This window comes from Mus caroli, unplaced genomic scaffold, assembly GCF_978045245.1.
Source record: "Mus caroli unplaced genomic scaffold, Mus_caroli_1 scaffold_3, whole genome shotgun sequence".
NCBI lineage: Eukaryota > Metazoa > Chordata > Mammalia > Rodentia > Muridae > Mus > Mus caroli.
The window spans coordinates 21,870,533-21,893,233 of record NW_028227258.1 but is presented as its reverse complement, the minus strand read 5'-3'; the positions used below and the strand labels follow the sequence as shown (position 1 = coordinate 21,893,233).

Here is a 22,701-nt window from a genome sequence, read left to right as displayed (position 1 = left end):
GGTGAGGGCCTGGGAAGTAGTTGCGGGTTCGCGGAGGAAGTGGCGTCAGGTGGCGCGTTTTCCACGCCCCTTGACCACTCACGTGCTGTCTTCCAGAGTCGTGATTGGTCAGCTGCGGTTCGTTCGCGGGCGCAGGGCTCCGCTCGGGGCGTGTGCGGCAGGCCCGTGTCTGCGCGTGCGCGCGCCCGGTTGTCGCCGCGGTGTGTGCTCCGAGTTTCTGTTGTTTGGGAGAGTCCCTACCGGAAGTGTGGCAGAAAGGGGCCATGTGCAGTCTCAGGGTAGCTGGTCGCCACGCTGCGTTGCGCTTAGAGGGCAGGCGAGCCGTTTTCCCTTCCCTGGGTCAGGCCGTCGCATGTAGGGCGCCGAGGGGCAGTTGCTGCCCAGGCGGCTCGGCCTCGTGGTGAGCTGAGGATGAGGTTAAGATGGACGCGTTACCGGTTGCCAATGAAATATTTTGCGTTTAAAATGTGGTTGCGTGTCTGGAGATGTAAAATTACTCATTAAAAAAAAAAAAGCTCTCCTGAGATTCCCACTCAAGCCAAAGGGACTTTGACAACTGAACAAAGGGCTATTGCTACTGCGGTACTGACTAACGCGTTAAAAATATACATAATAAAATAACATAAAAATACCCTGAAGTAGGCATGTATTGATTTTAGCAGTTACCGAAAAGAAAGCTTAAAGACTACGAGGGCCGTTTTAGTCGATTTGATAACAGCCCGGCTTTTGTCTTTGGCATTAAGTGACGTATGCTCTCCCCACACCAGATAGTCTTTGTCAGTATTACTCAGTTTTGAGTTTTGTAATCCTATCTGATAATTTATATTCAAGAATTAACCATCCAGGTTTTTTCTTTTTAAGATATGCTAAAGAAAAGTCTCACAGTTGTTTTATCTTTCTGTAAAATGGTCTTAAATACTTGTTAAACTTGGATTAGTGGATTAAAATGTGCTGCTGTTAGTATCGCTGCTGGTCGGGGAGAAGCCCCAGACTCGCTGCCATAGAGATTTACCTCGTGACCCAAACTAAAACCATGTGTTCAAAAGTGCCGTGTTTTACATAATGCATCAAATTCTTACTCTATTACTTAGTAGACAGTCGGAGCGGAAGCTATCTTGGTGAAGTCTAGCCAAAACAAGACAGCCAACTAGTATTTTATCTGCATTCATGTATTTTATAAAATGAAACATATTTCATGTGTTGTTCAGTAGTCTGGCTTATTTAATTAAAGCTTAGAAAACACCCAGTACAGTGTCTCAAGAATTGATAAAACACATTAATGTTAGGACTAGCTCACGATAGGCTGCTCAAAGATGTTACTATTCTGTGATAGGTCAAGTTAAATTTAACTGGAGACATTTTAGATGTGAAAGACAAAGGCTCCCCCTGGTGTAAGAGAGCTGTAAAACACGGCTTTTGTAATTCTCACAGTTAAGCCAGCTCAACACTTCAGAATTTTGAACATAGAGAACTACTGAAAAATATTGCCACGGATAAATATTGCCTTGTTTCATAGGAATTTAGTACTAGAGACCAGAGGAGTTAGTAACTTTGAAATTACTCTCTTCGTTTTCTTTTAGAATTCTATGAAATCCCATATCTACTCACTCAAGTTATCCTCTCGGTTTGGAATAAGTCAACTGAGTTTCAAGTTTCAGAGCTGTGCTCTCTTGAAAATATGTTTCATAAAATGTTTTCCTGTTAATTTCAATTTTGCTTTTAAGTTTGCATTAATGAGTCTTGTTTTTTCTACTATTCATGGCTTTGGGCATATACATTTTTGAGTTTTATTTAATGCCTTTAGAGCCATCTATCAACAGTGTTCAGTAGCACTCTCTCTTCAGAATTCCCCCATCCTCAGGGTTTTAGGTTACTGGGAAGTGTTGGTGTTGGATCTGGGTTTGAGTCATAATATACAATTTCATCCCTTTAATCAGTATATTCTCTCTGCTAGATTTGTTTGAGATGCCTTCTTTCATAGGAATTTAGTACTAGAGACCAGAGGAGTTAGTAACTTTGAAATTAGTCTCTTCGTTTTCTTTTAGAATCCTATGAAATCCCATATCTACTCACTCAGTTATCCTCTCAGTTTGGAATATGTCAACTGAGTTTCAAGTAACGTGATACTGCACTTTCAAAGAAAGCGAGAAGCATCAAGTAAAGCTACTGTTTAAGTTCTGCAAAAGTGTCCTCATTATTACATCGCAGAGTGTAATTGTGTTGTTTGTTTTTGTTTTGGCTTAGATTATCGTTTGTTTGACTTAGATTAACTAGCTAGCTCTGTAAGAATGAAGAATCTCAGAATGTTTCTTAAGGCCACGTACTGTTTAGCAGATTATGCTTAGTCTGAGGCAGGGACAAACAGGCAAACACTTGTAAGCCTTGTTATTAATAACATATTAAAGAGAAAAGATATTTCAGTGTAGTTAGCCTTCCCCCAGTCAGCAAGTTGAGTTCTAGCTGTTATGGATAAAGATGTGTGTGGTTGGATTTAAATGAAGATTGATTTTGGTCAATGCTAAGAATTTTGCAGACTGATTACAGAATCAATTTTTATATTTTGTTTATAGCCATAACTAAAGCATTTACAGATATATAGTGACATTTATTAGAGAGAGAGAGAAAACTTGTCTGTATCATTCAAGTTAGAAAATCCAGATACCCATGAACAGAAGTGGAAGGTATGTATGAATATGTGCTTTAATAAATAATATACAAGGAATATTAGTATTTGCATTGTCTCTCAGATTTAAAATATAACCATTACCTCTCATCAGTAAGTAATTTTGGAAATACCATTTTTCCTGGCTGCTTAGCATGAGTAACTAACCTATATTATAGAAGAACCATTTGTTTACTCTTTATGCTGACACTCAAATAAGTTCTTACTTTTCACAGTTAAAAATAATGTTAGAATGAATAAATTATGATGCAACTTTTACTGTACATTTCTGACTTGGTTACAGGAATTTATTCTAAGAAACCATTGCTAGGTCAGAAAGTGTCTGCAGTAGTTCAGTTCTCTGAGGCTGTGATAAAATACCATGATCAAAAGCAAGTTAAAGGAATGGTATCTGGCTGATGCTTCTAGACCACAGTTCATCACTGAGGGCAGTCAGGGCAAAGCAAAGACCATGGTGTCTGCCTTTCAGCTTGCTGCATCAATCACGCTTAGTGACCAGGACCACCAGCCTAGGGATGGCACTGCCCACACTAATAAGGACAGCTCCTCCTCACAGACATGGCCACAGACCATCTGGGCAGAGCCAGTGTTGTTACCTACCCGCCACCCCCCAATCCCCAATTGGGCCTTTCTCACATAACTCTGGTCTTGGTCAATGCCACCTTGACAGCGGAAGCTAACTAGTGTTGGTGCTTTTATAACTCTCAAAACATTTGCACTCTGGAAAGAACATGAAGACCGTCTATAGTATATGTAAACACTATTTCTTCAGTCCTTCTAGTACAGTCAATGAATGGTATTTAATTCATGTCAAGTGAGAGTTAAAGATCTTTGCCAATAAATGACATTTAACTATCTAAATGTGTATTTTTATCAATGATAGTGCTTAGCATGTAGTGGTCTCTATTGATCATTTGGGCTATTTTACTTAGTAAGTTGCCAGTTCATGTAAAAAAATTTTTGCTTTTCACATTTTTCAGAGACAATATGTCATCTGAAATGCTGCCAGCATCCATCGAGTCTCCTAATGTGGAGAAAAAGCTGGGTACGAGTGACGGTGAAGAGGAGAGACAGGAGTCGAGAGTGGATGCAGGGGCTGAGCCAATATCTAAACGGCAACTGAAGAAGCTGATGAAACAAAAACAGTGGGAAGAGCAACGGGAACAGCGCAAGTGTGTACACAGAGCATGCGCTGCTGTTTTACTGAGAAATGGGGCTTCAAGTCCTGTTAAAAGCTGTCTGTCCTGAAACAGAAGTCATGAAAAATAAGGATATGCGTGTTATTAGCTAACGCTCAGTTATAATTAAAACCATATGCCTTCTGAATTGTTACTTTGCTTTTTGCAATACTAATGAACTTAGACTCAGCCCCTTTTCTCACCTCAGACTGCCTGAGGAGGGCAGACCTGCTATGATGGGCTCTGGTATGGGTGTCCTAGATCTGCGTAAAGCAGCCACGCAGGAAGGTCAGCTTTGGCCTGACCCGGGTGTGCCTAAGACAGGATTTCATGAAAGCATTTCTCTTATAGCCATTGTCGAATGCCAACATTTATAAGAGATTAGAAAAACTTGGACTTTTGTTTCTGTTCTTTTAGTAAATTTAGTCAAATATTCTTTTTAGTATTCCCTATGATACTGAACTAGAAAATCCTTTAGTGGATGAGTTGTGAATAAATTCTTTATAAATCATCTTTATAAATCTCTTAGTCCTATATGATACTAGTGATGAAACTACTGAATACTGCAGTTATACATTAAAGAAAGTTCTATTAGCTTTGCAAAGTCCTTCTCTTCATGTGTGAAGATGTTGTATGGAGTAAATCAAGTTACTAAGGTCTGACCCTTTTCTCCCCACAGAAGAAAGATGTCACAGCCATGACTACTTTAAAATGTAATTTTTTGTTTAATTAGAGTTTTGTGAATGTCTAAATGTACAAATAATGAAAAAAATGTCATTTGATGTTTTAGGGAAAAACGAAAAGAAAAACGCAAGAGAAAGAAATTAGAACGACGCCAGCTGGAGTCCACCTCAGATGGCAACGACAGGAAGCGCATTCGGAGAGATGTTGCTCGCAGCAGCCTCCGCCTGGTCATCGACTGTAGCTTTGATGACTTGATGGTGTTAAAGGTATCATGAGGTCCCTGTGTGTGAACTAGGTTAAGCCACTTTTATTTTCTTGAGTAATATTACAGACAGTGTTTATATACTAGACTACATCATAAGTTTTTCAAACTCTATTACTCCTAAATGAAGTGCTTTGATATGCATAGCATATTTATGTATATGTTTATATATGCGTAGACAGACATTTCCTCCACAATTAGGTAATAGAGCCCAGTGATCACATATTGGTTATAAAGATTAGGGAGTTGCACGATGGCATATGTCTGTAATCCTACCACTTAGATGACTGAGGCAGAGGGATCTCAGAGATTTAGGCCAACCTAGGATATAGGACATTTAAAGCAAGCCTGCACACTTAGTCAGATCCTATCTCAAATTAAAAAAAAAAAAAATCTGTAGCATGGCTCGAGAGATGGAACTCAAGTTAAGACATTTTGGTCTTGCAGAGGACTCGGGATTGGTCCCCAGTGTGACATAGTGACTCACAAACATCTATAACTCCAGTTTCAGGGTATCTGACCCCCTCTTCTGGCCTCCACAGGCACTGTATGAACATGGTGTACATATGTATATCCAGGTACACACACACACACACACACACACACACATGTTTTAAATCTGGCATTTTACCAGTGCCACTCGGGTAAAGTGTGGAAATAGCATGATTTTAAAAGAAAGTTTTTTGCTGTTGTCTGTTAAACCAGCATAATTAGCATTTTGAATAGATAAAAACTTCAACAGGACGGGTGAATTACGGAGTGTTGTCTTTATATGTGTCGTTTTGTTAGTGTTCAGGAAAATCAAATGAAACTTATCACAACGGCGTTGCATTTTAAAAGAAAGACTTTTGCCTGCCTGGCCGTCCCTTCTGCTTACTCTGTTCCTGTAATACCATAGAAGGCCTCAGATGCTTTTGATAACTCTCTGTTGTTAAAATTGTGCTATTTTATAGGATATTAAGAAACTTCATAAACAGATTCAACGATGTTATGCAGAAAACCGCCGAGCCTCTCATCCCGTGCAGGTGTGTGTGGGTTCCGGGCTCCTTTCCCTTCGGCCCAGCGGCCCGCCCCTGACGGTCTTAGGCTCCTGCATGCTTCTTTGATGCCCTTTCCTACAGGACTATGTTGGACATGAGTGTGCTCCCAGACTCCCCCTCACCAGCCTTACACCCCACTGTGCAGTGTTGCGTGTCTTTTAGGATATGTGCACATTTTCACTCCAGTTCCTCAGCTTTGACTCCTTCCACTGTGGGAAGTGGGGAGAGAGGGGAAGTAGGCTACCACTGCCTGTTTGTACCGCAGACCCTCTTAGACATGTCTGGTTTATATTTCCTTTGAGCCACTGACATTTCTGAGAAGGAAGGGTTTTTTAACTTAGAGATTGAGTGTAGATGCTAGCCGACTGCTTCTGTGAACTCTACCTCGTGACGTGGAGAGCCAGGAACTCCCGTGGATGTTGACCAAGTGGAAGCAACGTGGAACTGAGCGCTTATATAATTTTATACCCTACCTTTGTGACATTCTTTACATCTTTTTAAAAATTTTACTGAGGCCCTTAACTTCCTTGGTTGAGCTATAGAGATGTCAGGGAAGGCTCAGCAGCAGCAAGAATAATAGTGACAGTTAAACAGCTTTCCCAGGGAGGTGGATGAGAGCTTGGTGAAAACCAGGGAGTCTGCAGGGTGCCCATCAGTGGCAGACAGACAGGTCATACCTGATCAGCCAAGAGGTGGGGTGGAAATGCATGGCTGGAGCTGGTGGGTTGAGGAAACCCCACCTTAACACGGGCCCTTTCTCCCGATGAGTCAGGCACTGAGTTGATCACAGTTCTTCATTTCTAGCTCAGTGAAAACTACTTTGTGTTTCCCTGGTGCTGAGGGGATAAAACAGTGAACTTAACTGACCAGATTTCTCCTTTTTCTCTGCTTACCAATTGCTCATCAGTTTTACTTGACAAGCCATGGAGGTCAACTGAAGAAGAACATGGATGAGAACGACCAAGGATGGGTCAACTGGAAGGTAGGAGACAGACAGGCACATTCTTCTAAGCTCCTAAGGGCCTTTGTTTTTTGACCTAAGCTCTGGTCGGTCTTGGTGTGCTACAAAACTCTGCGTATCACTATACTATGCCTAAAGTTACAAGGATAGAAGCTAAAGAAGAGACCGGCATATCTGCTCATTTGTATTTCCTCTCATAAGTCTTGTCTGCTGTCTTAAGCCACTTGTTTAAAAACGAAGTCTCTAAAAGCCTTGATAAGACCTTTTGCTTCAAACTCACTCTAAAATTTGAAACTCTGTACATTTGTTTCTTCTAAATCCATACTATCCATTCTGTGACCACTAGCTGAATGTGGTTGTACGTTCCTGAGATGTGAAAATCTGGACTGTGAGTTGACATAGGTTGTAAATGTGAGATATGCTGACTTAAAAGGGGTGGGGCTATAACATGGGTATATTATGGTAAAAGATACTGAAGGTCATTCATTTAGTTTTTACTTTTTTAGTGAAGCTTCTAGCAGATTTCAAATGTATTTATGAGATAAATTTCTGTGTCTAGGTATATGTAAAGATGCACTCAGCTTGACTCTGTGCCAGTGTGACCACCTTGGCTATTTGCAGATATGGCCAATTTGGCTATGTATAGATATGGCCAGCTTGGCTAGGCATAGATGTGGCCAGCTTGGCACAGGACTCGTGTTCAGCAGACAGCTGTATTATGCCTGTCCGTGTTGTTTACTGTTGGTGTTCAGTTCCCACAGTGTCCGGCTTTCCCCACTAGTGCCTACTAATCTACTAGCTGCATACATTAAGAGCCTGTGTGCATACATTTGCAAGCAAAGCATCCTTAGCAAGTCTTCAGATTCAGGTCTCTTTCTAAGAACTAACAAATGTGTTAGACAAGCGTACTGTGCAGTTTGTGTCTTTCCAAGCTTGTTTACATCCTTGGGTTTCTAGAGAAATACAGACTCACTGGCTTTGAGCTACTCAGAGCCTTCTTGAGGCCGTTATTAAGTATAAGAGTCAGATTTATAGCATATTCTTTTTCAGAAAAGTAATTGTATTATCTAAGTGTCAGCTTTATTTGATTTTCTTGAAGATTATTGTATAAGAGTCAGAGTCTGGAAGCATATCATTCAGGCAGTTAGTGTGACTTGAAGAGTCTTACAGCTCTTACTCAGTCCTGTGTCTCTGAGCTGAAAGTGTTGGCAAAGCAGCTCTCAGATGTGTCTCCTTGCAGAAACAGACACATTCTATTAATTAAATTGACACAGTTTCTTTTTGATGGTCACGTGGGATCCATAATTGGAAAAGACATTTCTTGTCTGGAAAACAGTGTGATGAAGAAGGCAGGAAAATGCGTTTTTATTTTTATTTTTGGAATAGAGGTTAAGTCAGAAAGGTAGACTGATGCCGTATTCAGTCCTGAGTTGAGGAGTTGGAGTTGACCCTACAGGAAAGGCTAGAGAATCCAAGTGAGGTTGTAGAGACTCGGCCTGCCATTAGTGTGCGGGGTTAGATTTGGAACTGGGGCCCCAGCTGAGGGAGTGAGGTTGGTAGAGATATGAGGTAAGGAGCTGGTTATGGGTTTTACACTACTACTCTAGCAGTAGCCTCTCAAGCTTGATATCAGGTGTTTTTGGACAAGTTTGTTTTGAGAAAAGAGGATATCAGCCAGCTTTCAGAGTCCTGCTAATGATACACTCACTCTCCTTTTGTTGTTGAAGGATATTCACATCAAATCAGAGCACTATAGTGAACTCATAAAAAAAGAAGACCTGGTTTATCTGACGTCAGACTCACCTAATGTACTGAAGGACTTAGATGAGTCAAAGGCCTACGTGATTGGAGGGCTAGTGGACCACAACCATCACAAGGTACTGTGCTTTGCTCCTCCCTAGAACCTGACAAAATCCTAAGAGTGAACAGTCTTTCTTGAGTGCCTAGTGATGTGGTGGTGACCTAAGCTAAGCAAAGGCTTCACCTTAACTTACCTGACCCTCCTACAGCTCAGGGAGGTCACTGTAGTTATTGTCTACATTTCAGCATTGCGGGGTCTGAGGAACAAAGAGATTACGCCTAAAGTCAACGGTGACAGGTAGCAAAGTGGATTATTAGAAGTGACCAGATAGCTGCAGGGTCTGTATGGTTAAGCTGTGCTGTGTTGCTGGAAGCTCTGATACTGCGATTGCTGAGCCACTGAAGTTGATAGTAATTTTTAAAATAGTTAATTTTGATGTGTATGAGTGTTTTGCCTGCATGTATGTCTGCTCTAGTGCTTGTCTGGTGTCCTTGAAGGTCAGGAAATACTGTCAGATCCTCTGGAACTGGAGTTACAGACAGTTGTGAGCCACCATGTGGGTGCTGGGAACTGAACCCAGGTCCTCTGGAAGAGTAGTTTGCTAACTACAGATTCATATCTCCTATACTAGTTTTTAAATATATGATTTCTCAAATCATTTTTTTCTCACCTAGTTTTCTTTTCTCACCTCATGTTTTTATATAGATAAGAAGCTACTTTCTAAAGAGTACATTATTATGTACTTTGCAACATGCTCAATTCATCTCAGTTTTCTAAAGAAAATGTATTTTTCCTAAGTGAAGATCAGCATAGTATATGAAGTAACTGTACACTTCAGCAGCAGTGTGTATGGAGAATTCCTCCCATGTCACACATGGTCATATCTGCCTGTCCAGTGGTGACTGCATGGCTGGGGAGCTCCTAGGTGTAATATGGCTGAGAAACTGGATTTTTTTTTAATTGTAAATTTGAAATTGTCAGGTATTGCTAGGCATTGGGTAAACAAATCTAGAATATCCCAGGGGCCTCGTCAGAATGGTCATTAGCCTTTCTCTTGTCAGTGGGAAATTCTGATTTATAAGCAGACTCTCTGCTTCAGTTGTGTCTGTTTCTCTAATAAACTATTCCTATTCAAAAAGCCCCTGGCTCCTCTAATTTTTTTGCCCCTACATAGGCTAAGTACTTGTTGAGAAATTCAGCTTACACTTCCTGGACCGTCTTTTTATCTGGGATAGACACAGATTTCCAGCATTTCAAGTTTGAGAAAATATAAAATCCTTATCTAACAGTTAGTTGGTAGAAAGGGAAAAATAAAATGTAAGAAAAAAATGAAATACTCTTCACTCAGGGTTTTATTTCATTGACATATTTGTGTCTAGGTGTATAATTGAAACTGAATTTCCTTTAAATTTTTTTGTAGCAGAATTTTAGCAGAGCCATTGTATGTGGCCTGGATTCTGAGTAGTGGCATCTAGGCTTTGACGTAACCTTTTATAAATAGTCAGTGATTGATATCTGAGATCTTATGGGGTTGTGCATTTGAAGGATTCTCAGAGCCTTTACATAACAGTCTGGGAGTCTCCTATGGCTGAGAATTGCTTAGGTATGGTTTCCTTCAGACAGCCCCTAGTGTATTAGAGGTTCTGGTATTTGGAAATTGACCTGCTAACAGTGCCTTTTATGTTAAATAAAAAGTACTTGTGCTAAGCTGGTGTTGTCCAGTCCTGGAGGGGCGGATTCCTGTGCGCTGAGGAGCCGAAACTCATCTTGTAGTGGTGCCTCTGTGTGTGTGATCACATCCAGTATAACCTAGAACACTGACATAGTTTACCCTGACAGAAAGGATGGTGGTGCTCATCTCCAGTTCCCATGGAGTGTTTCCCTGAGAGGAACGGGGCAGGGACTAGAAAGGGGACAATCAGAGAGCAGACCCACCGGGATTTCCTTGTTCTACCACTGAGAAGTTTCCTACCTGCTGGAAACATCTTCTCTTCACTCCTTCACAGTGGGGTGCTTAAACAAAGGCTGTAAGCACGCCTACCGTCTTAAACACAGGCTGCTCAGAGGTTTTCCGCACTGGAGACCTTTCTGAAAAAGGTCTACTTTTTCCTAGACTGCACAACACCTAAGTCCCAGTGTCTTTATTTTCAGGGAGTCACATTTAAACAAGCATCCAATTACGGAATCGAACATGCACAGCTCCCTCTTGCAGATTTTGTGAAGATGAATAGTCGAAAAGTCCTGGCAGTTAACCATGGTAAGCTGCTAAGGTGCCCTAAAGCGGACCTAAGTGAACACTGAGAAGGTACATTTCAGATTTGGATAAATAAAAAGAAGTCATGTGTTCATTAGAAATAAAAGGGAATACTTGAGACATTTTTGAGAATTTACAAAGTATAAAAACAGCTAGCTATAAACTGTGACTCACTTTAGGGTGTGTCCCTCCCACCTCTTTTTCTCTAACTGTGGTCTCTCAGCTTTACTCATCTGGCATACTTATCTCTCACTTCATTGTCGTGTCCATGGCATTGATTTTTAGTGACTATGCGATACTCCATCCTCTAAGTAGATAATCATTCTCCCATGAATATTTTTAATTTGTTTCATAATATAAAATATAAATTTAATTATATTTTATTTTTTGCTATTTAATGCCCCAAATTAACCTATAGTCTCCACCTGCCCAGGAACCAGGTAACATCATGGAATGCTGGGAATTGTAGTTCTTGGAAAATAACAAAGCCTCATGGGAAAGGATGGTGGCCTATAGGTTTATTCTTATAAAGCCTTCATTCCTTAATGAAGCCTCGTGTCCTTAAATGTCCTTCGTTCAACATTCTCAGCTGGGAAATTCCAGGGAATAGTTCTCACCAAAGCCCGTCTCTTGCTCAGTATTTAATATGTAGTAAAGCTTGCCTTAAATTTGGCCTCAAATGGTAGAATTTGTTTTTCTCTAATGAATCTCAAGATTAACAGCCATCATGAATGACATTGTGGTATGCTTAGATATAATTAATTGCCTTAAGTATTATTTATTCAAATTATGATAAAAAATTTTTGAGACAGGATTTCACTGTGTTGACTAGACTTCTTGAACTCTGAGAAATCTTACCTGCCTCTGCCTCCTTCTTAAATGTTGGGATTACAGATCTATACCACCACTTAATTTATATCAAACCTTTTTCATCCTTCTAATCCCAGCACTCAGGAGACTCAGGAAGTAGGTCAAGAGTTTGAGGCCAATCTAGGCTTTAAAAGAAATAAATAAATAATCATTTACTGGAAAAAAAAAAGGCATATACCACCAAGCCATTGAGCTTTAATTTTTTGAGATTCATTTATTCTTATGTTTTGTGTCTGAGTGTTTTGCCTGCATGTATGTAGGTGCACCTGGTGCATGTTTGGTGCCTATGGAGGTCAGAAGAGGAAATTATATCCCTGGAACTGGAGTTACAGGCATTGTAAGCAACCATGTGGATATTAGGCACTGAACCCCAGTCCTCTGTAAGAGCAGCCAGTCCTCTTAACCACTGATGCATCTCTCTGGTGCTTTTCATTAATTAATTTTAGTTGGTACACAATAATTTATGTAATCCTAAATACTTTTATATAGCATCCTATATGGAGTTAAAGAAATGAAATTAACTATTCCAGGAACAAATTTCTCCTGAAACCTTTGATACCTAGTGGAAATTCCTTTTCTGGAAAATAACCTAGAACGCCCTTCCATAGTGTGGAGAACCTAGGGACAGCATTGGGTTCCTTTCTACTACTATGAAAGCAAGAGCAGACAGCAGGCAAAAGCTCCTCACAGTGGCTCTTTGTAGTGACGATAGAACAGACGGACCGAATGTTAACCGTGTGCGCCCTAGTCATGAGCTAGTACATAGAGATGAAGAAGATGACGGAGGCCTCTCTTGATTATAACACACACTTGACTCTAGGAAGTTTCTGGGGCTCGAGAACTGACGGAGGAAAAGTTGAAAAGGACATAAGGGCTGGAGAGCCATGGGGCTGTTTGTGCCTGATAGATAGCCAAAAGGAGAGAGGTAAGAACTGCAGTAATTAGGACAAGTGAGCACGCAGCACAGCTTGAATTACACTCCAGTGTGCAGCATTGTGGTGCCCGTGACTAACAAGTGTCTGCATTTGCCCGTGTTGCAGTGTTTGAAATTATCCTGGAGTTCTTGGAAACAAGAGACTGGCAAGAGGCATTCTTTACAATCTTACCCCAACGGAAAGGGGCCGTTCCTGCTCACAAGGCCGGCGAAAGCTCTCCTCAGGACCACCAGTCCCTGCCAGAAGGATGGGACAGTGCCAGCGAGGGAGAGCGTTGCAGGGATAATCCTGACTCACCACAGAAAGACGAGCAGGGCCAGCAGAGCAGCCCGGTTCTGCAGTGAGCCCGGTCCCACAGTAACCTTCCCCTGTCTTCCTCTCGCTTAAGAGAAACCAGGCAGTGCGGTGCTTTACAGAATGCTCAGACTGCAAGAAAATTTTCTCTAGTCTATGTTGTGGAATTTTAAATCTGTTTTAAGAGTTAAATAATAACAAAAAAACCCTTTAAACACTAAGAAAGGATCGTTTGGTTTGTGTAAGAAGACTTAAAGATATGATTTCAAAATTGCTTTAAGCCTCAAATCAGTCATGGAGGATGTGGTATACGAGTCTGCCTCGGTTCGTCATTCACTGGAGCATATCCTTCAGGACGTGCCTTCTGACCCTTGAGCTTGGTTTTTTACGTTCCTACCTGTATCTTTTTAGTCCGATGTCTATTTGGTGGAGCAGATATTCATAACTGACCTGTGTGTCTTCTAGAATGTTGAACTTTGAAAGCTACGCTTTTTTCTGTAGCTTTGGTGTTTTGTCTAAGAAATACATTAATTCTAGGAGAACTACCAGTTGTTTGCTGGGCTCGACAATTCATTCCTTTTGGACAATGGAGTCCATTCCTGTGCCTCCCTTGTGATACCTTCTTATGCTTCTGAAATAGTCACAAGAATAATCTTAAATCCTGTAATGACAATAACTTATTCAATTACACAGCTAAGTTTTGCTGGCTAGACTATTATATAAGCTTTTTTTGAAGGATCAATTTGTCTTTACCTCAGTTTAAAACAAAACAAAAAAGTTATCCTTCTCATATATTTTCCATATATATACCATATATTTCCATAATGTTATCTTTTAATGTGAATATTATACATCTGCCTCCAACTAATATAAACGTGTTTCTGTAAATAACATATGCATGTAGGAAAATGTGCATGTAATAATGTTTACATCTGTCCATATCACATTTAGCCTTCATGCCTTAATCTACAATGACAGGATTGATGTATTCTTTGTGGAATGGTTGTGTTGAATTCACTACTTTGATTTCGCTAAATGGGAATTGAACAGTGGTTTGGAGAGTGATGGAGACAGAGCAGAGGGACACTGCACTGTTGGCTTCTGCAGAGAATTTGCCGAGTAGTGTGCAGATCACATGCCCTTCCCACAAGTGCAGTGGAACTCCAGGGGCTCTCACTGGATTGCGACAAAATCAGTTTCTGGTCTTTTCTCTTTATGATACAATGTATGTGCTGTGTTGGCATCACACTTAGACAGAAGCTCATTACATTTGGTGTTGATGGTCAGTGCCTATTTCTGTTGCTTTATTCTTAGTTACCTATTGTAGCTAACTCTTTCAAAGTCTATAAATGAAGTATGTAAACAGTCGTAGTATAGTTCTAAATGAATAAAGTTCATGTTGTTACTGTACTTTTCTAAGATTCAGGTTTTGTGAGGTATCCCCCATGGGCCCGTGTGTTTGGATACTTGGTCTCCAGCTGATGGTACCATTTTCGAGGGGCCTTTCGAAGGGGAAGCTTTGCTGGAGGGAGCATGTCACTTAGGGTGGGCTTTTCTTTTTTTTTTTGGTTTTCCAAGACAGGGTTTCTCTGTGTATCCCTGGCTGTCCTGGAACTCACTCTGTAGACCAGACTGGGCTCGAACTCAGAGATCCGCCTGCCTCTGCCTCCCAAGTGCTGGGATCAAAGGCGTGCGCCACCACTGCCTGGCGGGCTTTTCAACTCTATAGCCAGTCCTGTTTCTTGTGTCATCTTTCCTTTATACAGGCAAATGAGATCACCTCTTCCTGACATCCAGGCCAACCTGACAATCCCACTGCCAGGCCTCCCCTCAGAGCTCTAGACCAAAATAACCCTCCCTTCCTTATTGGTCTTTTGTCAGGGTGTTTTGTCATGAAGTAACATAAAAGTAACTAACACATATCCCATATAAAATATGGGATAAGACCATATAAAAGTGAAGGAAATCATTTTAAGTACCATATGGTTTCAGCTCATTCATTGCAAAGGCTCTGTTGATTTCCTGGCATGCTATAAGGAAACACTACAGACCTAGTGGGCTAAAATAACCACAACTTATTTTCTACAGTCTCAGAGGTTGCAAGTTCAGAATCAAGCCTGGTAGAGTCATGCTCCCTCTGGCTCACAAGACGTTGTTTTTAACCTTAATGTATTTTTTTCTGTGAACTTTCTTTCTTTTTTTTTTTCCCCAGTACAGCAGCAGATGAAAAGGAGAAAATAGGTAACAATGATTTGAATTAATGGCAGCAGAGACCCTGAGCTCAGTGAGTGAGCTGGCTCATGGAGGTCTTTCTCCCTCTTTCTAGTTCATTTCGAGGGCATGTGCCGTGAGCTTAATGTATGTGAAGAAGACAGTGATGGTAGCCTCAAGAGTCAGGATTGTTGCTGGGGAGATCAGGGAAATAGATGAGGCGTAAGCCTTGTACTCTTATGTTTGCATTGTGAAACTGGGCATGTTAGGACTCAGTGGCCCTATTGAAAATGTGACTGTTACATATTGGTCCTGTCAGCGGCGTGTGAGGTAGGCAATGGGGACTTGGTGGTGACTTTCTTCCTCTCCTTGTTTCTCTTCTCTCTTGACCTTGCCAGCTCTAAAATAGCAGTAAACCTGCTTCAGACTTTTTGTTCCTTTGGAATACAAGCCTTGACAAGATTTTAAAAATCTGCTTTCTGTCAGAACAGGGGCAAAGAAATAAATGCAGAGCATTTCATGAAGGCTTTATTACAACAGTAAAAACAATGCTAAAATAAAACACAACCATGGAAGACCAAATCCTGTCAGCTAATGTTAATGTTATTAATATTAATATGCTTACATTTTCATGACTACATAAAATGTTAATGTCTACTTTAAAAAATAGTAATAATAAAATTTAAAAATAAGGGCTGGAGAGATGGCTCAGCGGTTAAGAGCACTGACTGTTCTTCCGAAGGTCCTGAGTTCAATTCCCGGCAACCACATGATGGCTCATAACCATCCGTAATGAGATCTGGCGCCCTATTCTGGAGTGTCTGAAGACAGCTACAGTGTACTTACATATAATAAATAAATAAATTTAAAAAAAAATTAAAAATAAGGAAAAGAGCATCCCAAGCTAATAACAAAGACCTAAAAGTTGAGAAACTCTAGCATCACACATAAGCGTGGGAAAGAGGGCTGCTGCAGTAAAGAGGGCAGACACTAGTCGTCAGTCATGACCAGAGCTGCTCCAATCACTGCACAAACTGAGACACAACTTTATGAGGACTGGAAGGACTGGAAACGCATCGGTTTGAGAAATTTTAAATCACGTTCCCTGTGCCATGACTGTAAATGCAGAAAAAGTAAATGCAGCAAGTAGAGACTGTTTAATTAATAACAGGTCCATCTAGACCAAGATCCACATGTTGAAAATAGAAACAAAATTGAATTTCTTTTCCATCATCTGTGGAACATTTCTTAAAAAGTGTCTATATTGGACTGCCAAGGAAAATGAAAACCTAAACTCTAAAGGCAGGTTCTTGGATTGTAACAAAGCATTACAATGAAAACAAAACTTGGAGGCTGGAGAGATGGCTGGGTGGGTAGAAGCGCTTGTCATGTAAGCATGAAGTTCAAATCCCTCAGTTCAGATCCTCAGGCTCCACGTGAAAAGTAAGACATATGACACGTTAGTGTGAGCACCTATAATCCCAGTGCTTCTACTCCGAGATGGGAAATGGAAACAGAGTCCCCAGGAACTTGCAGGGCAGCTAGCCTGGCACCGAAAGCAGGAAGTCAGCAAAGAGACCATGTCTCACAAATGTAGAATAGGGCTGATAGCCAAGGTGTGGTTGTCCCTTCTCCAGGAGCACAGAGAGAACAGAGTTGATGGAAGGACGCTTTGGAGGACCTTGGAGTACAGTGGGATTACTGACTTCCAGGATCAGCTCCAGTGGGGCAGCTCGGAGGGCTATACAGTTTTGAGGGAGAGGGAAGGGATTTTCAGGGTGAGTGTGTATCATTCATTGGCTGGCGCTTAAGGTAGTAGGAATGACTCCTTTGCATGGATAGGCATTCCAGGTGCTTTCTGGCAAGCTCTTACTGGGAGAAAGGAAAGTGAACCTGTAATCTCACCAAGACCTTGCTCAGGTAGAGGATGTGGAGGTTGGGCTGGGAAGTCTGACTGGGAAAGGGAGGCCTCCAGAGCCTGACTGGCAGTGAATTTTTGCAAGGCCACTTATGCTGGTTTAGAAATTAGACGAGGCAGGGTACAAGCATAAAAATGAAATATAATCAGATGACTTAGAAAGGGAGGAACCAGGCTGGAGAGACGACAGATAGAGTTCTGTAAACCTTCTCATGTCACTGGCTAATTGCAGTAGGATAGAAAGCAGGCTCAGGACAAATTTACAATCAGGGAAAACCTTCCTTCTAGGTTAGCTGTGAAGCCGTTATCTGATAACTAAAGGTCATAAACTGGGAATGGACAACTGATTGTACGTGTGAGGACAGAAAAGAAAATACTGACTAGTTTATCTGTACCATATTTAAATCTGTGGTCCTTTTCCCAGTGGAAGCCCTTCCTGCATTGCGAGCAGACAGACTTAGGCATTTTAAGGGCAGTTGGATAATTTTAGAGGCAGTCTCATTTCTGAGGTGTCTGTTTTCCCCACATTTATTTAACACACTTTGAATTGGACCATGTTGTGGCCACAAAGACTTGAGAAAGAGAGGAATCCTGGTAGGAAGAAGTCCCAGTGTCATGGGTAGCCACAATCCATGCATCACAATGTTCATGCTTTAGCCCCTGACATGCCTGTCTGTGTTCTGGGTCATTCCTACCCAGACAACATTGTTTAAAAGTAGCAACTTGGCTGTAGGATCTGTTATTTTTCTGTCTAAGCTGACTCATACTTTCGTTATAAAATCTGGGTGGGCCTCGGTATGTTTTTGTTTTAGCAAAGTTAATGAGGAGGCATCTCCAGGTCAAGGGGGCTAGACCTGTCCTAGACCAGCAGCACACAGAGAGGGACCTATTTAAAGCAGCCAGCGGGAAGTACAGCCTGTGGAACTCATAGGAAGAATTTACCCTGACTGAAGAGCTGGTCATAATTCCAAGTTACTAACTGAATGGGAAGGTCTTGCCCTTTTGGTTGTGAATTTTTGTTATGAATTTTTTTGTTTTTTTGTTTTGTTTTCTATCTTGCATCTGGCATTCATCTTTAAGCAGGTCTTCCCATTGTACGAGCAAAGGATTCGGGAGAGTGGATGGACATCTGTCTTTCTAGACCTTGGGGGATTGTATTCCTGAGGCTTTGTGAAATAGACTTTGTATGGGGACTGGAATCTGTCCTCACAGATGGTCTGGCACAATTCTTTTAGATCTGTTACTGGAAGCGGCTACCATGCCAGTGGTCTTTGCCTTGTACTTGGAGAGTCATGGGAAAAGTCTCTACAGGTGGAAGCATCAGGTCCTAGACCATTGTTGCTAAGGCTGCTGCCATTGTGGCTGGGGTGGCTGGGGTGGCTGGGGTGGCTGGGGTGGCTGGGGTGGCTGGGGTTGGTTATTCCTGGAGTCCCTGAGATTGCAGTTGTTCAATGACCGAAGAGGGTGGCACCATTAATGGAGACATAGTGGCTGAGGGGAAGGCTCACGTGATTGCTCATGGTGTTTGTGACTTTGGGAGTTGTTGTTCTTAGTGATCAGTGAGGGTTCCTGGTCTCTGTTGTCTGGAACAAGCAAGAGATCATGGGAAGTTAGGGGAGAGAGGAGGTGAAAGAGGGAAGAGGTGTTGTGGGTTGGGGAGTAACTTGCCTAATTAGATTGCCTTCTCCTGAGCAGCTAAATCAGCCCCAGGGTAATCCCGAGGGTCTTCCTCTTCATTTGAGTCCTCTCCTTTGTCTCCCTGTGCTTTGGTTTCTAATGGGTCATTTTGGGACTCTGGGGTTTTTCCTCTACATTGCTTAGTGGCAGCTATTACAGGGAGGAAGAGGAGAGGCAAAAGATAGCCTTTCTGGACTTACTTTTTATGAGCCAGGTAGGCAACCTGGGTCCAGACATGGGGTCAGTGATGTTTGCTGACAGGACCTATGGCACAAATTCAAGCACCTTGTTCCAAAATTCTAGACCTTCCCTTTGAGAGATTTTAAGCCCCCTTGATTTAAGTAAGGCTGTAAGGGAATGGGTTTTGGTGCAATTCTGAATTCCCCAAAATAGAGAAGTGCTGCCCGTGAAAACACCCCAACAAATACAAGCCTGTGCGCAGTTTAACAGTCCTAGAGACTTTAACATGGTTGCTGTGTTACCAGATTTTTGCACACGAGAGACAAAAGGTTGTTGCCATGCCTAGTTGGGATGCTGGGGTCCAGAAAGAAGGTGGGAGGACCTTCAGCTAATGTTGGGGAGTTGACCTGACTGAGAGGCTTCAGTTGTCAATGAACCATGTCTGGTCCTTCTCTTAGGCACACACTGAAAGTAAAGCATAGTGACTGAAATAGGAAACTGATCCTCAGGTCGGGACAGTCTGTCCCTCTGGGGGGAGAGGGAGGCTCACACACTCCGCACATTCCTGGACCCCTGTTCAGGTGCCAGCTGTGGGCCTCCCTTCCTCCCCGGGGCTGTTGGCCACCGACCCACAAGGACAAAGGGAGCAGATTCGAAGGCAGGGTTCAGACGCCATATGAGTACGATGGAATGACCGACTTCCGGGACCAACTTCCTTCAGGAATCAGCTTCAACGAGGGAGCTCAACTTTATTCAGAGTAAACAAGGGCAATATAGTTTTGGGGGAGATGGGTAGGGATATTTCCAGGTTGTGTATGTATCTTTGACTGGAGCTGAAGGTAGTAGGAATGTCTCATTGGCATGGAGAGACATTCCAGGAACTCCAGGTGCTTACAGGACAGGCTCTTATAGGGAGAAAGGAAGTTGCATGTGTAATCTTGCCTAGAACTACATGACATTTCTCAAGTAGAGGATGTGGGAGTTGGACTCCCCAGATAAGGTCAAACAGGTAAGAGGAAGCCCCCTAGGAAAGGGAGTCCCCTATTTTGCATCGAGCTCAGAGGAGCTGTCCACTCGTGGTAGACTGCAACCTCAAATAGCCGGGGTTTCCCAACACAAGTGGCAGAAAGTGCCTTCATTCACATGAACGCTCATGTACATAGATGCTGTACACACACATGCACATGTTTGCTCACACAGTCCCAAACACAAAGAAAACTTACTGAGATAAAATCCTCACTACCTGTTGTGTTTTATAAAAAGAAAGAGAAGAAAGGATACGTCTAGTGGATGGATGTGCAGTAAGGTGTGTGTGTGGGGGGGTGCCTCTGCGGGCCCATGCTGAGACACCCCTTCCACCCCACCCCAGGAACCAGCCACATGATGGTATGGTATAGAATGGAGTTCATTCAGGGCATGGGGAGGGGAGTTGGGAGAAAGTAGAAGCCATGCAAGAGCACTTGGAGAGGGGGAGGAATTGGAGGGAGGGTAAGGAGCAAGAGGACAGAGCAAGAGTAAGAGAGCAAGAGACAGAGGAGGCAGCAAGCAGCTCCCTTTATAGTCAGGCACACCTGGCTGTTGCCAGGCAACTGTGGGTGTGGAGCCAACATGGCTGGCCTCTCTCTTCTTCTCTTCTCCTCTTCTCTTCTCTTCTCTTCTCTTCTCTTCTCTTCTCTTCTCTTCTCTTCTCTTCTCTTCTCTTCTCTTCTCTTCTCTTCTCTTCTCTTCTTTCTCTTCTCCCCCCTCCTCCTCCCCTCCCCCGTCCTCCCCTCCTCCTCCCCTCCTCCTCCCCTCCACTCCTCTCCTCTCCTCTCCTCTCCTCTCCTCTCCTCTCCTCTCCTCTCCTCTCCTCTCCTCTCCTCTTCTCCTCTCTTCTCCTCTTCTCCTCTTCTCCTCTTCTTCTCCCCCTCTCCCCCTTTCCCCTCTCCCCTCCCCCCTCCCCTCCCTCTCCCCTCCCCATTCCCCTCCCCTCTCCTTCTCCCTCTTACTTGACTACATATCCGCCAAAACATATTCCCTCTCTCTCTCTCTTTTTATAAACACATCAGTATCCACTAAGTATGAACATGAGCCTTGGACTCTTATATTAAGAAATAAACCCCATTACACTTGAACCACAACATGTTAGAACCTTATACTAAAAGAATAATAGTTGTGGCCCAAGAATAGTTAATTACACACACACACACACACACACACACACACACTTTATACTAAAAGAATAATAGTTGTGGCCCAAGAATAGTTAATTACACACACACACACACACACACACACACATCTATATTAAATTAACATCCACCATTGGCACCGAGTGAAAATATACTCCTTTCTGGCTCATGAATTAAGGATAACTTTTACATTTTTTTCTTTTTGAAGAGGAAATGTGAATTTCTCCATAATGATCCCCAAACATGGAAACAGTGTAGGTTGCCAAAATTGGCTCAAATGTTAAAATTCCTGAGCAGTTTTCCCCTCAGTCTGAGTTTGGATTCGGCACTTAATTCTGATTATGGATGATTTTCTGGTTTTGGCCCTGCGATTAAGTACAAACACTATTATTACAGGAGAGGAAATGGAATTTAAATAAACATTTATTCTACAAGTATTCAAACTAACTACAAATAGAAATAGTCTTCTTTAATATTTATTTCTAGCATTATATGTAATTGTTTTTGAGACTTACATGTGCCACCATATAGAGGACGGGTTGGTTATTTTTAAAATTACTTTGATGTTCTGTCAGTGTGAAGCCCATCTTTGTTAAAGAACCACCCAGCACTCCTCTCTACCTTTGCTGTGTTAATGATAGAAAACTCTTTGAGGGCTGTGGCCTTTTGCACTCCTGGCTGACCCCGGTTTGCTGTGTTAAGGATAGAAAACTCTTTGAGGGCTGTGGCCTTTTGCACTCCTGGCTGACCCCGATTTTGGTGATCTGCTCACCACACTGTTGGACCCAAGAGGAGACTTTGGATTGAGATACTCTGTAACAGGTATTTGCTTCTTGTTTCTTCTTATAAACAGTGGGGTCTCCGCCCCTAAAATAGAAAAAAAAATCCAAATAAGATCATAGTCAAAAGGCTGAATATAACTTCTGCCTTGTTGTAACATTGAATGGCAAGGGTTAACAACAAAACAAGCACGGAGGTCAGATGAGTCAGAACCACTCAGGAGTCCTAACAGTCTATTCGTCTTTACTAAGTTCTCCTTCCGTGAGATCCTTCTTAGAGATGCTGATGGGAATAATTTAGAGTTGGTGATGTGTGAGGAGGGTGTTGGGGCAAGGATTGGACCAGTGAGATAAAGAGGACCTGTTGTTCCGACAGGTGAAACGAGAGAACACACATGCATCTTAGAGCAATCTAACGGCACTCCTTAGACCTCGGAGCTGCACAGCCATCCCCGACCCGGTGCAGTTTTGGAGATGCTGAATGCCAGCAGACAGAAGTAGCAGGATCTTGGAGGTCCTTGTTTAAGAGTTTATGTATCTAGGCGGGGTAAACCTGTGTGGGCTGCCAGGGAGACTTACGGTTGAATAGAGACTATCATGTAATAACTATGGTCCTATGATAACTATGAGTGAGGAATCGGAGGAGAGGTCAGGTCGAAAAAGGCAGGATTTGCCTTCCAATTCTAACTATACTTGCTGCTAAGGTAAAGAGCCGCTTCGCTGTTTGGTGAACTCTGTAGGCAAGTGCCAGGGTGTAGAAGGACCCTAGGGAACTCTACTTGGATAGACCTCTCATTCCTGGT

General features: G+C 42.3%; 2 protein-coding genes across 6 annotated transcripts in view; one reads left to right on the top strand and one right to left on the bottom strand.

Moving 5' to 3' along the window:
* The first annotated feature begins 209 nt into the window (after positions 1 to 209).
* Trmt10a (tRNA methyltransferase 10A) lies at positions 210 to 14,372 on the top strand. 2 transcript variants are annotated; one of them, XM_021157356.3, is made up of 9 exons: positions 210 to 400; positions 2,571 to 2,681; positions 3,664 to 3,855; positions 4,652 to 4,811; positions 5,761 to 5,832; positions 6,755 to 6,829; positions 8,536 to 8,685; positions 10,761 to 10,866; positions 12,774 to 14,372. In XM_021157356.3, the coding sequence occupies exons 2-9, from the start codon at positions 2,665 to 2,667 to the stop codon at positions 13,010 to 13,012; spliced, it is 1,011 nt and encodes a 336-aa protein (XP_021013015.1). In that variant the 5' UTR covers positions 210 to 400; positions 2,571 to 2,664; the 3' UTR covers positions 13,013 to 14,372. The 2 variants fall into 2 exon arrangements, with proteins under 2 accessions (XP_021013015.1, XP_085691622.1); XM_085835496.1 differs by lacking the exon at positions 10,761 to 10,866.
* Positions 14,373 to 21,442: 7,070 nt separating this feature from the next.
* CUNH4orf17 (chromosome unknown C4orf17 homolog) overlaps positions 21,443 to 22,701 on the bottom strand; it is a 31,357-nt gene continuing 30,098 nt past the window's right edge. For 3 of the 4 annotated variants that reach the window (XM_085835495.1, XM_085835493.1, XM_021158654.1), the window contains one exon: positions 21,593 to 21,986. In XM_085835495.1, coding sequence (XP_085691621.1) covers positions 21,817 to 21,986 — 170 coding nt within the window. In that variant the 3' untranslated portion in view covers positions 21,593 to 21,816. Of the gene's footprint in view, positions 21,485 to 21,592; positions 21,987 to 22,701 lie in introns of those variants that run through there. The other variant, XM_085835494.1, reaches the window with a different exon arrangement.